This window comes from Ascaphus truei, chromosome 3 (assembly GCF_040206685.1).
Source record: "Ascaphus truei isolate aAscTru1 chromosome 3, aAscTru1.hap1, whole genome shotgun sequence".
NCBI classification, from domain to species: Eukaryota; Metazoa; Chordata; class Amphibia; order Anura; family Ascaphidae; genus Ascaphus; species Ascaphus truei.
Genome location: NC_134485.1, coordinates 167,724,592 through 167,740,997, shown reverse-complemented (window position 1 = coordinate 167,740,997; position 16,406 = coordinate 167,724,592). Strand labels below are relative to the sequence as shown.

The window sequence follows — 16,406 nt, the reverse complement described above, 5'->3', positions numbered from 1 at the left end:
AGCGTCTTGCTGACCCTGCCGCGAGGCCATCCTGCCACTTACACGTGTGTGTGTGTGTGTGTGTGTGTGTGTGTGTGTGTGTGTGTGTGTGTGTGTGTGTGTGTGTGTGTGTATATATATTACACCGACGAGTATTCTAAAACTTGCCTTGGAAAATATTGGGCTATCACCAACAAGATCCAGGTACATGCTGCAACATTTCAGTGACATTTCTGCAGAGACTAATGGCCCATCGGATAAACACAGCATGGGACACCCACTGTTAATCCGATGGGCCATTAGTCTGTCGGCAGAAATGTTGCAGCATGTACCTGTGTCTTGTTGGTGATTGCCCCAGATTTGTTTTAGAATATTCGTCGGCACTACAGTATTTACCAGATTGGAGTCCAGCAATAAGATAGCACACTGCATGTAGTCTTCAGACAAAAAACTGTATTGGATCACAGGGCACTGCAACCAACGTTTCGGTCACCCAGAGGGACCTTCATCAGGGTTGTGCGAATGTCCATCTGGGTGACCGAAACGTTGGTTGCAGTGCCCTGTGATCCAATACAGTTTTTTGTCTGAAGACTACATGCAGTGTGCTGTCTCTTATTGCTGGACCCCAATCTGGTAAATATATTTTTGTTCTATTCATATGGGATAAACATCTGTTTTTGCCTGGGTAGTAGTGTGCCAACTGCCTTCTCATATATATACGTTGCGATTTCCTCACCAGTTAGGGAGTTCCCTGGTGAAGAAACCCTTGGTTTCGAAACGCGTTAGTAAGGACTTTTGATGCGATATTCAGTTGGACATTCCATCCTACACTTGCCGGTTTGACTCCCTAACCGGTGAGGAAATCGCGACGTGAGTTGCGGTGTTGCCACCCAGTGACGTCAGAGATCCGGAAGCGGAGGATCGGAGGGCTGCAAGTGTGCACCAAACCACAGTGAGAGACCATCCTCACCAACGGAATCTCCATCGTCGTGTATAACGAGTCTGCGGGGACTTCAACCCACAATAGCAGGACTATTGAGGATCTGCTGGCTTGGTTTATGGACCGAAAGACCCAGAGGCTGCAAGCTGTTTAACATCAGATGATACCCTGTTTGGAGATCCGGTTGGCGCATGGGTAACATCAGCCCCTGACATGATGGTTTTTTCTCCCTTGATGTACGCACAATACTTACCTGTACTGTTTGAATGAATAATATTTCTTTTAATGCACTATGAGCGTTGTGCGCTGTGTTTTTGTGTTTATCTCACAGTAAATGCCTCAACATTTCTGTGAGATTCTGCTGCCAGACTAATTTCTCAGTTTATTGGGAGATTGCCCTAGATTTTCCAAGGCAAGTGATCGGTTACTGGTGGTTGCATCTGTAATATATCATATTAGCTGTACTACTGTTGCGGCAGACTTTATTCTAACAAATCACCGGTTTGTCCCTGGCTTGTTCCTGGAATGCGACGCTGTTCACCCGGAGCATGCCGCGTTCCCAGCCAGGGGTCATCCCCGGCTGACGCGCAGTTGATGTGTTAATTGATAATGGTTCAGGATTTAATAGGCTGCAATGCTTCGTGTGTCCGCCAGATGGCATAAATTCATGAATTGTAATGCAGTATACTGTATGTATATATATATATATATACTGTATAACAACAACCCCTATAACCCCTAACATACAGTACTGTACACATACAGTACTGTATATGCACATCAATGATACTATAGGCCGGCGGGGGCGAGATGTGTTTGCAGCAGAGAGAGATCCGCTGCTCACTCTGCGCAAACATCGGCACATTAAAAATTATTTAAAATACATTTTTATTCATAGTGTAGATGTGCAGGGGGTCTCCGGAGCTGAACCGCGTTGGTTTCAGGTCCGGGGACCCCCTGCTTCCCGAGATACAGGCCCCTTTATGAGGTGCCGGTATCCCTCTGCATTTAAAGGTCCCGATCACGTGACCGCGGCATGTAAACAAGCAGAGGGAAACCGGCACCCCATAAAGGGGCCTGTATCTCGGGAAGCAGGCGGTCCCCGGACCTAAAACCACAGCGGTTCAGCTCCGGAGACCCCCTGCACATCTACAGTATGAATAAAACACATATATAAATAAACACTCATTCCTTACCTTTGCGGCTATGTGCTACGGTAACGAAGAAGCATGACTGTATTTTTAATAATATTGTACAGTGAGCAGGGGGTTCCCTGAGCCAGAAATCAAAGCTCCTGCACAATATTATTAAAATACAGAAATGCTGCTTCATTACCATAGCTGATAGCGCTAAGGCAATGAAGGGGTTAACCCACCGTGCCCGCTTTATTGTGGGTAGCGGGGGTTGGTGAAGGGGGTATTTGGCCCTTGGTGTGAGTTTAGGACTTGCGGGGGGGTTGCGGGTACACTTAACCCCTTCACAACCGTAGCAGTTAATACCGCTACGGTCATGAAGGGGTTAACCCCTCCCGCTACCCCCCCGCAAGCCCTAAACAACCATCGTTGGGGCTAATACCCCCTTCACCCACCCCCGCTATCCGCAATAAAAAAAATTCACACACAGCAGCCGCCCAAAAAATAAATAAATAAATCTAAATAAATAAATAAATACATGAATATAAATAAATAAATTTAAAATACATTTTTATTCATAGTGTAGATGTGCAGGGGGTCTCCGGAGCTGAACCGCTGTGGTTTTAGGTCCGGGGACCCCCTGCTCTCCGAGATACAGGCCCCTTTATGAGGTGTCTGGCTTCAAAATGAGACGACATAGGCTTTTAAAGGCCTAAGACGTCACATTTTCGTCATATGGTTCCCACGGCCCTGATTGGGCCGTGAAAACCATGTGTTTTGGCCGATAAAAATAAAAATGATGACGTCACTTAAAGGCAATGAAAGCACAGCCAATCAGAATGGCTTTGCTTCAATTGCCTTTAAGATGACGTCATGAAAAGGAACATGGCCGCCCTCACATGGTATGGTAGCCAATCAGAGCGTGGGAACTCCATCCCTACTCTGATTGGCTCTAGTATACCATGTGACAGAGGCTTGGGGGGAGAAAGGATGTGACGTCATTGAAAGCCTGTCACGGTACTACAGCCAATCAGAGTAGGGATGAAGGGGGTATTTGGCCCTTGGTGTGAGTTTAGGACTTGCGGGGGGGGGGTTGCGGGTGCACTTAACCCCTTCACGACCATAGCAGTTAATACCGCTACGGTCGTGAAGGGGTTAAGTGCAGCCGCTACCCCCCGCAAGCCCTAAACAACCACCGTTGGGGCTAATACCCCCTTCACCCACCCCCGCTACCCACAATAAAAAAAATTCACACACAGCAGCAGCACAATTAATAAATACATCTAAATAAATAAATAAATACATGAATATAAATAAATACATTTAAAATACATTTTTATTCATAGTGTAGATGTGCAGGGGGTCTCCGGAGCTGAACCGCTGTGGTTTCAGGTCCGGGGACCCCCTGCTTCCCGAGATACAGGCCCCTTTATGGGGTGCTGGTATCCCTCTGCTTTGTTTACATTCCGCGGTCACGTGATCGGGACCTTTAAATGCAGAGGGATACCGGCACCTCATAAAGGGGCCTGTATCTCGGGGAGCTGGGGGTCCCCGGACCTAAAACCACAGCGGTTCAGCTCCGGAGACCCCCTGCACATCTACACTATGAATAAAAATGTATTTTAAATTTATTTATTTATATTCATGTATTTATTTAGATTTTTTTTTTTTTTTTTTGGGCGGCTGCTGTGTGCGAATTTTTTTTATTGTGGGTAGCGGGGTGGGTGTAGGGGGTATTAGCCCCAACGATGGTTGTTTAGGGCTTGCGGGGGGGTAGCGGGAGGGGTTAACCCCTTCATGACCGTAGCGGTATTAACTGCAACGGTCGTGAAGGGGTTAAGTGCACCCGCAACCCCCCCGCAAGTCCTAAACTCACTCCAAGGGCCAAATACCCCCTTCACCAACCCCCGCTACCCACAATAAAGCGGGCACGGTGGGTTAACCCCTTCATTGCCTTAGCGGCTATCAGCTATGGTAATGAAGCAGCATTTCTGTATTTTAATAATATTGTGCAGGAGCTTTGATTTCTGGCTCAGGGAACCCCCTGCTCACTGTACAATATTATTAAAAATACAGTCATGCTGCTTCGTTACCGTAGCACATAGCCGCAAAGGTAAGGAATGAGTGTTTATTTATATATGTGTTTTATTCATACTGTAGATGTGCAGGGGGTCTCCAGAGCTGAACCGCTGTGGTTTTAGGTCCAGGGAGCCCCTGCTTCCCGAGATACAGGCCCCTTTATGGGGTGCCGGTATCCCTCTGCTTGGTTTACATGCCGCGGTCACGTGATCGGGACCTTTAAATGCAGAGGGATACCGGCACCTCATAAAGGGGCCTGTATCTCGGGAAGCAGGGGGTCCCCGGACCTGAAACCAACGCGGTTCAGCTCCGGAGACCCCCTGCACATCTTCACTATGAATTAAAATGTATTTTAAATAATTTTTAATGTGCCAATGTTTGCGCCGAGAGAGCAGCGGATCGCTCTCTGCTGCAAACACATCTCGCCCCCGCCGGCCTATAGTATCATTGATGTGCATATACAGTACTGTATGTGTATGTTAGGGGTTAAAGGGGACGGCTTCAAAGACAAAAGCTCGCAAACGCCCCCATGAGTTTTTACACGGCATTGCAGTATTGCAGACAGCGGGAATAAAATGCTTAAATCACAGCCGCGAAAATAACGCAATACACCCCGGGAGAAAACGACACAGAACCGCAGATAACCGGGATAATCTGAAATTCGCGGATCTAGCCAAGTTAGAATAAAGTTGGTCGCCACTGTATGTGACCAAATATGCATTTATAACATAGAGGGGCTATTCTATTAATTGGCAATCATTTCATGTCAAGAAATGTACGGCTGATTAAAAGATGGTTCAAGTTGCCTGACAACTATCAAAGTATATATGCAGGTACAGTTTCCATTCTACTTGAACATACAGCTGTCGTGAACTATACTGTAGGTTTTGAGCATGCCTCCTGTAATACTGTAGTTTACTAGCAATAATGATAAACTACTCCTTGGCAACAGTGACGCCTTAGCTAGGGTGACCAGACGACCCGGTTTAGCCATTTGTGTTTAGCCGTTTGTCCCGGTTCCTGACTTTTCTGACCACTGTCCCGGTTTTTCTCTATGCTGGCCGCACATACGTGATCGGCCCTTGCCAGCCACATGCACAGTCAACGCTCGCCATTCGCACATGCACAGTCAGCGCTTCTGAGTGCGCTTAAGTGACATTTTTTTCCCGTTTTTTGCCGGGACCAATTTTGTCACCCTAACCTTAGCAACATATAAAATTCATCTGCTTGTGATCTTTGTTGAAGGTACAAGTTAAGATATTGTTTTTGAGCGAAGATGGGTTTTGCCATTCATGACAGTAGCAGTTTGCAGATTTCGGCTAACCTCTATGTGACTGGTTGCTTCAGGTCTTACTGATAAAGGAGCTTACTTGTAGTTCTCCTATGTAGAATGCTAATGATTTCATACCATTACCTTGATTTACTGAAAAGAACATTTGAAAGCCAAAGAATTATGTAAAATCTGCAATATATCATATTTATCATAGATTCCTAACGAAGCTCCATGGATGGCACCACATGCAGAGGAATGGGACAAAGTAACCATGAAGGAGATCATTGACAAACTTTGCTGGACAAAGTAAGAAGAATTATCACTTAGAAGTAAACATTTCATTGCCAGATTGGCCATTTCTAAATTAGACTCAGTATGTAAACCATGTAATGTAGATTTTTAAATGTGGCAGAGAGCCACTATACAGTGCATCTCCTATTTCCATATTGAATTGCAGTTACTCTGTCTTCCTATCATTATATTTATCAGGTTTACTAACTGATTTTTAGGTGCTGTAAGTAAAAAGGTATAATGTTCCACATTTTTACTGACATCCTACATAAATGTATTTCAATTAGCTGAGTAGATGAAACAAAAATAGAATTGTTTAACATTTTGTAAATTGCTTCCAGTCAATACATTTTGCGAATAGCCAAATTGTTAAACATTTCACCAATTTTGTGTAGAGAAGTGCCACCAAATTAATAAAGGGGATGGAAAATCTAACATGATGAGAGGCTAGCTAAATTAGATTTCTTTACATTAGAAAAGAGGTGTCTAATAGATACACTGGCGACACACTTTATTCGAGCTTGGCTAGTCCCACGAATTCGGGTATACCCGGGTGTATTGAGGTTTGTGACTGTTTTCTGCCCGAGTACATTGAGTTATTTTCCAAGCAGGGATTGAAGCATTTTATTCCCGCTGGCTGCAATACTGCACAGTATATATATATAAACTGCATTACAATTCATGAATTTATGCCATCTGGTAGACACGCGAAGCATTGCAGCCTATTAAATCCTAATCATTATCATTTAACAGATCAGCCGCCCATCAGCCAGGCATGAACCCAGGCTGGGAAGGCAAATGCAACGGGGCTTGTCAGAGGTTAGGAGTGGCGCATTCCAGGTATCTGCCAGGTACATACCGGGTATTTGCTCGAATAAAGTGTGTCGGTGCAGTAGCTTTAAAAAAAAAAGTTGGATATCTTCTGAGAAAGGAAAGATATACAGGGATATACCAAATAACCATGATTGGAATCTATTTTTTCTCTTATGAGACATCATTGGATAATACATAACATGGGGGGAGTTCCCAGCACTCAAATAAAGATACGTTAGCAACAATGTTTGTCAGAAAAATGTAATATTTTATAGTAGAAATTCCATAGAGCAAACATACACATTAAATATATAGAAAATGTTGTAAGTAATTTATCACAAGAGATGCCAAAAATGCAACAACCAGTCACTTAACTCAAAGAACTAAGCATCTCACAACAAATAAAACATATAAAAAAGGGGATGTGTAAAATGTAATCAACACAGGAGACACTATTAAGGGGACAAGGAAAAAAAGGGAAGGGGGGAAAGGGAAAGGAAAAAACAGGGGAATAAGGGGGGCAACGTTTCGGGGCTCTTAGCCCCTTCTTCTGGCCTGTTCCCTAGAATAAGTTCAATTGGATAATGTTTCACTGTTTTTTTTGGGGGGGGGGGGGGGGTTCTTTGCCTTCCTCTGGAAATACAAATATAGGATAAGTTATCTGTCGTCTAAATTTGACATATAGTAGGTTGAACTCAATGGACATATATCTTTTTTTTCAACCTCATCTACTATGTAAATATGTGACTTTAGAATTAAGGATGATGTGAACTGAATTTAAGGTCATGTGTCAATTGTCTTTTAAAGCTTGCCAAAAAAATAATAATTGGGGCAAACATTTAAAAAAAAAATGTTTTCCAATTAAAAAATGGCAATTTTTCTGTTGGTTCACCAACTTCAGTGAAAATATTGCACATCTCTAACATTAACCTATATATTTTATAATCCTTACCCTGAACAGTAAAAACCCTTTATCAGCTGTTATTATTATATTCCTAAAACCATATAAATTCAGTGACCTTTAGTGCAACACTAGCATAAACCACTGTTATTTTATTAAGAATAACTTGGCTGTGGGGTGTTGGGCCGCATACAGATGTAACACAGCTTCCTCTACCCTCTGGGAGATTTGGACATTACAAGGTGTGTGGTGCATACATTTTGGCTCACAGTTGATCTGAGTTTCCGCCAATGTTGTTGGGGAGAACAGGACAGGTTTCTGGGGTACATTACCGTTGTCTATTCCAGGGTACACAGCACCTCTATCTACTGTAGGCTGCAGATGTATTGAGGCAATCTCCAACAGAAGAACGTATTCCTCTGCCCACCCAGTAAAATCCCACACTAGGCAGGAGGTATAGATATAACTAGAACAGGTTTATTGGTCCTCTGCTCACACAGTATCACAGGCTACTGCCCAATACAGTTCACTGCAGGTCTTCAACTTCGGGATGGTCCCTGGACTTCCACTCCGGGCCAAGGGCACCCGAAGTAGTCCTTGCTCTTCCCTATCACTCTAGCAGGGACAGGGGAAAGTTAATCACTCACTCCTAACTGAGGGGAAGAGTATCAGGGGATGCCAATGCACAAGCAATCCTGTGTGATACCTTTCTCTCTCACCAGTAGAAACACTGCTAAATTTGGGTGGTGCAACTCCTTAAGTACAGTGGGAGGAAGGTACAAGGTCTGAACCCATGATTGGGCTGAACCCAGGCTTTGTCCCACCTCCTCCCCTGTCACTCAAGGGAGCTGCCTCTTTGGGGAAAACCCCTAATTTGTCCTGTCACTGCCTGCACTGTTACCAGTGCTTACATGACAGGGAGGGCAGACGATTGACAAACCAGGCATGGCAACATTCTCTCTCCGGTGGAATCCAATGGTCCCCACTTGGAGCCAATTTGCTGTACCATCCTTTAACTGATGACCTGTAACAATACGACATAGTTGATATTACAGCATCCATATGAAATAACAATCAAATAACTGTCTTACAGTAATGACCCTGGTCCCTCCCAACATGAAGGACCAATTTACTTTCTAATAGTAATGCTGTTGATCAGACTTACTGGCTAGGGTACCATTAATATCAGGCACCATTACAGAAAACAAGAACAAAAAATAAAAGTGTGCTACTAAAATAAATTCAGTGAAATAAAGTTAGATAATTATCCAATTACCCCACACTAATTGAAGTGTAATTCTATCACACCAACAGCATAATTAGTGAAAAGCATACATAACCTTGTATGAGTGATATGTGAAGCATCTGCAGCTGTTAACATAGGGGTGGCTCAGCACCCATTACACTACAGGATATTAAAGACAAGAAAAACAGCGCACAACGCTCATTGTCAAGTATATTAAAATATAAAAATATATTGTAAGGGTAAATAATCTGTGTACATCAAGTCAAGCATTCCATGTAGCAAGACATGAGTTGCCAAGTGCCGGAACAGGAAGGGGACACAGTCATGGTCTCAACACCCTCATATGGTACCCTCGGATGGTCCTTGGATGGTGTACTTCTCTTACGTTTGGTGTCCGTGGTTTTAAGCCAAAAAGCAACCCCTTCTCCTATCCCCAAACGGTTTCACAGTATAATCGTGACCCGTGGGTAGTGAAACGGGGTATTACCATTAGGGCCACATGAACAGATGGATAAGTCAAATTCCGGGAATCATTAGTGTGTGCACCGCCTGAGCTCAGAGTGTACACTGACAGTATGCTGCAAGTTAGTGATATAACTACAGAAGCGCCACTTACAGTAGTGACGATCGAAAGCATGAAAACACTATAGCCCACTAAACAACACACAGTGCTAGAGCTTCAGGGGTAACACAACAATAAGAACAAAACTTAGCTTAGAGAATCTGTGATTGATAATCCTACGCGTTTCCTAGTGTAACGCTACTTCATCAGGGAATATTTTGTACTGCATTATACAGGAAATTAAATACCCATTGGTCTTCAATGATTGGCTAGGCATGAAAATCACGTTCAGCCAATCCCAGTCGAACAAGAGGTAATCAACAGCTTTGAGCATGATTACCATAAAAAGGTGGAACAAATGATGTGTGACACATTTCTTTATACACATAATCATTAAAAAAAATGACACAAACAGCACAAATAAATGTTTTTCTTACACGTCACGGAGACACAGAAGTGGTTGACTTTTTGGACTTAAAATTGACAGCAACTAAGGAAGGAACTGTTAATACTAAGACCTTCTTTAAAGAAATTGATGCTAACAACATGTTACTGGCCTCCAGCAACCATAAGCATACCTTGATTGATAACATACTAGGAGGGCAGTTTATGAGAATAAAAAGAAATTGCAGCAAGGACATTGATTTTGAAATACAGGTTAACTTTTTATTTTCAAGATTTATTGAAAGATGGTATTGTCTTAAAAAAACTGAATAAAGATCTAGACAAAGTAAGAAAAATGGATAGAAGCTGTATGCTCAAACCTAAAGTGGATAAGAAACAGGATGCCTCAAATAAAAAAGTAGATGTGGCCTTCATCACAAATTATAACTCTGTAAATAAGATTGAGGGAATATTTAAAAAAACATTGGGGAATTCTGTGTAATGACCCCATATTGGGTGAATACATTGTACAGGTTCCTACGTTTATTTACAGAAAGGCTAAGCACCTTAAAAACACATTAGCTCCCAGTAACATAGGGAAGGACTCAGATTCGATACCACTTGGCTCAATAAGAAACATCTAGGAAAATTTGTATGTGGCAAATGTTCAATTTAAAAATTCTCTCATCCAGAAAAAAAAGACAAGTCAAAAACAAGTGGTGTAGTTTTTGACATTGGAGATTTTTTTAAATTGTAACACTGCTCATGTAGTGTACCTTGTTGAGTGCCCCTGTGGCTCTCAATATGTAAGCCGCACTAAACGTTTTTGAAAAATCCGTATACAAGAACACATTAGAAATATTTGGAATGGCTTTGATAAGCATAGTTTGTCTCGTCACTATGCAGTGCACCACAACAAAGATCCTTCATTCTTGACCTTTTAAAGGTATTAAGTGTGACCCCATAGTAGAAGGGGCGTTGATAGAATTAAAGATCTCTCAGCCCAGGAGACATTCTGGATTCACAAATTAGACACTCTTGTCCCAAAAGGACTGAACGAAGATATTGACGTTTGGTCATTATATTAAAGAATTCTCCTTTATGTAAATCAGAGATTTATACGATGTGTCTATTCCAAATTCATTGCTCATGCTGGACTTTTTTTTGCTTTGTTTTCAATCAGATCCTTTATAAGTTGAATATATAACTTTTATTCATATATGTTTTTTAATTATATCGGTTTGCTTTCTTTAGTTAAAGAGCTAAATTAATAGCCTTTGTGATCTTGATCTTACCGGGTTGTTTTTTATTGCAGCATTTCTTTCTTGTGCTGTTTGGTCATTTTTTTTATGATTACGTGTATAAAGAAATGTCACACGTTCGACTGGGATTGGCTGGGCGTGATTTTCATGCCTAGCCAATCATTGAAGACCAATGGGTATTTAATTTCCTGTATAATAAAGTGCTATTCACCGATGAAGTAGCGTTACGCTACGAAACGCGTATGATCATCAATCACTGATTCTCTAAGCTAAGTTTTGCTCTTATTGTTGTGTTACCTCTGAAGCTCTAGCACGTTGTGTTTGTTTAGTGGGGTATAGTGTTTTCCTACTTTCAATCGTCACTAAGTGGCGCTTCTGTAATGATATCACTAACTTGCAGCATACTGCCAGTGTAGACTCTGAGCTCAGGTGGTGCACACATTAATGATTCCCGGAATTTGACATATCCATCTGTTCATGTAATTGTAATACCCCCTGTTTCACTACAATTATACTGTGAAATAGTTTGGAGATAGGAGGAGGGGTTGCTTTTTGGCTTAAAACCACGAGCACTGAACAAACAGCATTACCACACCGTAAGACCAACGCTGCCCTGGAGAGAAGCAATTTGACGGGACATCTGCTCCAAGAAGGACTGCTGGTGCCACTACGTGAGAGGCCACCTACCTGTAGGAGAACTATGCCATCCAAGGACCATCCAAGGGTACCATCTGAGAGTGTTGAGACGACGACTGTGTCCCAGTCCAGTTCCGGCGCTTGGTAACCCATGTCTTGCTACATGGAATGCTTGTATTGTTTGACTTGATTTACGCAGATTATTTACCCTTACAATATATTTTTGTATTTGCATATACTTCACTATGAGCGTTGTGCGCTGGGTTTTTTTTGTCTTTAATTGCCATTACCGAAAACACTCTCATGGGATGTCTTTCTGATATGTATTCCACTCTATCCATATAGATCGGCCTTCCCACCTTCCATACCCCTAGAAAGTATGCAATATGCTCTTCCAGGTGATACAACATGCTCTTATGAATGCTTAGTGCATAGGCCCCTTTCTGTCTCCAGAGCCGCAGCTGTAAAGGGAAAAAGCAACTGCTCCTGATACAGTGTTGGCCGCACTGTGAGGAGTCCATGCTTTTGGAAGGGACCTCCCGCAGAGTTAATCCTCTGGCACTGGGTCATGCCGCGGTCGCGAGACCACAGCTGGCCCCAGTGCCGGAGACGTTAAAGGTTAGCTACATCTGTATATAAATCAATCTAAGCTTACTTTTGTAATATATTAGAAATATAGCAGCGCATTGTGATATATATATATATATATACATATATACATACATACATACATACATACATACATACATACATACATACATACATACATACATACATACATACATACATACATACATACATACATACATACATACATACATACATACATACATACATACATACATACATACATACATACATACATACATACATACATACATACATACATACATATATATATATATATATATATATATATATATATATACTGAGTTAAGTTATGGTGAGTAAAAAAAGTGACAAAAACCCTCCACAGGAAAGCAAATATGCAAATATAACTGTATGCTCATCTGCATGTCTTAGGCAGGTCTGCAACCCCGCCTTTCCCCATTATCACCCAGCATACAGCACTTCCACTGCAGCAAGGGATTCTGGGAAATGACATGCAAATAAGCACACAGTGTCACTTTTTGCCTCAATAACCATTTTTAACATGGTTCCCTATAGGCTTAAGCTTGCTGCATGGTCACAGCTTTGAGCACAGCCAGGGTTAAGGTGCATACCCAGAAAACCACCCACAGACAGCTGTTTCGACCTTGATGGGTCTCATCAGTGTGGGGTTGATTTTACTGGGAATGCAAGAGAGGCTATGGGATAGGCTAAACCATAATACTGAGTTAAGTTATGGTGAGTAAAAAAAGTGACAAAAACCCTCCACAGGAAAGCAAATATGCAAATATAACTGTATGCTCATCTGCATGTCTTAGGCAGGTCTGCAACCCCGCCTTTCCCCATTATCACCCAGCATACAGCACTTCCACTGCAGCAAGGGATTCTGGGAAATGACATGCAAATGAGCACACAGTGTCACTTTTTGCCTCAATAACCATTTTTAACATGGTTCCCTATAGGCTTAAGCTTGCTGCATGGTCACAGCTTTGAGCACAGCCAGGGTTAAGGTGCATACCCAGAAAACCACCCACAGACAGCTGTTTCGACCTTGATGGGTCTCATCAGTGTGGGGTTGATTTTACTGGGAATGCAAGAGAGGCTATGGGATAGGCTAAACCATAATACTGAGTTAAGTTATGGTGAGTAAAAAAAGTGACAAAAACCCTCCACAGGAAAGCAAATATGCAAATATAGCTGTATGCTCATCTGCATGTCTTAGGCAGGTCTGCAACCCCGCCTTTCCCCATTATCACCCAGCATACAGCACTTCCACTGCAGCAAGGGATTCTGGGAAATGACATGCAAATGAGCACACAGTGTCACTTTTTGCCTCAATAACCATTTTTAACATGGTTCCCTATAGGCTTAAGCTTGCTGCATGGTCACAGCTTTGAGCACAGCCAGGGTTAAGGTGCATACCCAGAAAACCACCCACAGACAGCTGTTTCGACCTTGATGGGTCTCATCAGTGTGGGGTTGATTTTACTGGGAATGCAAGAGAGGCTATGGGATAGGCTAAACCATAATACTGAGTTAAGTTATGGTGAGTAAAAAAAGTGACAAAAACCCTCCACAGGAAAGCAAATATGCAAATATAACTGTATGCTCATCTGCATGTCTTAGGCAGGTCTGCAACCCCGCCTTTCCCCATTATCACCCAGCATACAGCACTTCCACTGCAGCAAGGGATTCTGGGAAATGACATGCAAATGAGCACACAGTGTCACTTTTTGCCTCAATAACCATTTTTAACATGGTTCCCTATAGGCTTAAGCTTGCTGCATGGTCACAGCTTTGTGCACAGCCAGGGTTAAGGTGCATACCCAGAAAACCACCCACATTTCTGGGTATGCACCTTAACCCTGGCTGTGCTCAAAGCTGTGACCATGCAGCAAGCTTAAGCCTATAGGGAACCATGTTAAAAATGGTTATTGAGGCAAAAAGTGACACTGTGTGCTCATTTGCATGTCATTTCCCAGAATCCCTTGCTGCAGTGGAAGTGCTGTATGCTGGGTGATAATGGGGAAAGGCGGGGTTGCAGACCTGCCTAAGACATGCAGATGAGCATACAGTTATATTTGCATATTTGCTTTCCTGTGGAGGGTTTTTGTCACTTTTTTTACTCACCATAACTTAACTCAGTATTATGGTTTAGCCTATCCCATAGCCTCTCTTGCATTCCCAGTAAAATCAACCCCACACTGATGAGACCCATCAAGGTCGAAACAGCTGTCTGTGGGTGGTTTTCTGGGTATGCACCTTAACCCTGGCTGTGCTTAAAGCTGTGACCATGCAGCAAGCTTAAGCCTATAGGGAACCATGTTAAAAATGGTTATTGAGGCAAAAAGTGATACTGTGTGCTCATTTGCATGTCATTTCCCAGAATCCCTTGCTGCAGTGGAAGTGCTGTATGCTGGGTGATAATGGGGAAAGGCGGGGTTGCAGACCTGCCTAAGACATGCAGATGAGAATACAGTTATATTTGCATATATATATATATATATATACAGCTCAAACCCGTTATAGCGCGGTCCTCGGGGGCCACCCGATCCGACCGCGCTAGAACCGGGGTCGCGCTAATTTTTTTAAATAAGGCCGCTGCGCGCCCGATCGGGAGGAGGTGGCCGGAAGCCCTACACGTCCCCCAGCAGCCACCAGGCCCACCAACAGCGGCCCTCCGAGTCCAGCCGTAGCCTGCTCCTTACCTCCCCCCCACCACCGGCATCCATCCCCCTCCACCGGCATCCACCTCCTCCACCGGCATCCACCTCTTCTCCCCCCCCCCCGAGGCCCCCACACCTACCGGCCCATCGCCCGGCATCCAGAGACCCTCCGCTCCCGCCCTCAGTCTGTGTGTCTCTGACACACCACTCCTACACGGCACAACCAGTTTTGGGCCTAGCCCACGCGGCCCTCCGAGTCCCAGCCTGCTCCTCACTCACCCCCCTACTGGCATCCACACCACCCCCCTCCTACCGACACCCCCCCTCCTCCTCCCGATGACAGCTCCGCTCCGATCTCAGCAGCTGACACCCAAGGTAGGGAGGGGGAGTGGGAGGGGGGTGTGAGTGTGGTGTGCTGTGAGTGCAGTGTACTGTGAGTGCTGTGAGTGTGAGTGCAGTGTGCTGTGAGTGCAGTGTGCTGTGAGTGCAGTGTGCTGTGAGTGCAGTGTGCTGTGAGTGTAGTGTGCTGTGAGAGTGTGCTGTGTGCTGTGAGAGTGTGCTGTGTGCTGAGAGAGTGTGCTATGTGCTGTGAGAGTGTGCAGTGAGTGCTGGTAGTGTGTGTAGTGGGCTGTGCAGTGTAGTGGGCTGTGCAGTGTGCAGTGAGTGCTGGTAGTGTGTGTAGTGGGCTGTGCAGTGTGCAGTGTAGTGGGCTGTGCAGTGTGCAGTGTAGTGGGCTGTGCAGTGTAGTGGGCTGTGCAGTGTACTGGGCTGTGCAGTGTGCAGTGTGCAGTGTGCAGTGTGCAGTGTGCAGTGGCCTGTGCAGTGTGCAGTGTGCAGTGTGCAGTGTGCAAAAAAAATGTAAATTTTTTATTTTATTTTTAATTCGGGGTCCATGCTCAAACCACGTTATTAGCGATCCGCGTTATAGCGGATCGCGCTATAACGGGGTTGAGCTGTATTTATTTATGTATTTATTTATTGAGTACCAACAGAAATACAGTATGAATAACAACTGTTTAATTGACTTGTATAGACCTATTGAAATATAGGCATGTATAGTACTGTAAGTATCATAAATTATTCATATCTAAATTCATATGATTATACTAATGTGAATCTATAGGACTATAAACACATTTTTGCATCATCAGTATTTGGCTCCCTCCAGCAACTGATGTTTATTTGACTGTCTTAATCATTTAAAATTATGTTTACATAATTAGTTGTAGCTAGGAGCTTTTTGTCTGGTTTATTTTATAGTGTTTATATTTCTAAGCTTTTTCATAACTTCTTTGCAAAACAACTAAAGTTTTTTTGTATAACAAGATGACAAACTGCATGTTTGCTACTTAGTATATAGCACGTTTGGTGGAAAATTTAAAGAATATTAAGATATTCCAATTTCAAAATCATAAATTACAATATGTAAAGTATCGTCAGTTTACATGTGCGGTGCTTTGAAATGTAAACAGTTTTTAGAGAAGCAAGTGCATTCTACTTGCAGTGAAAACATAATGCAGTATGTTTGACCATAGTAACAGAGTGGCTTAAACAGGACAAGCATAACAAAATTATCTTACAAAATTGTATCGATTTGAGTAAATGATTTTTTGCAGTGAGTAATTATTACAC

General features: G+C 43.1%; 1 protein-coding gene across 3 annotated transcripts in view; it reads left to right on the top strand.

Annotated features, from left to right (window-relative positions):
* The window catches only part of LOC142489265 (amine oxidase [flavin-containing]-like), a 160,449-nt gene that overhangs the window by 104,797 nt on the left and 39,246 nt on the right, over nt 1-16,406 (top strand). For all 3 annotated transcript variants that reach the window (XM_075589732.1, XM_075589731.1, XM_075589733.1), the window contains one exon: nt 5,619-5,710. In XM_075589732.1, the coding sequence (XP_075445847.1) occupies nt 5,619-5,710 (92 nt within the window). The remainder of the gene's footprint in view (nt 1-5,618; nt 5,711-16,406) is intronic.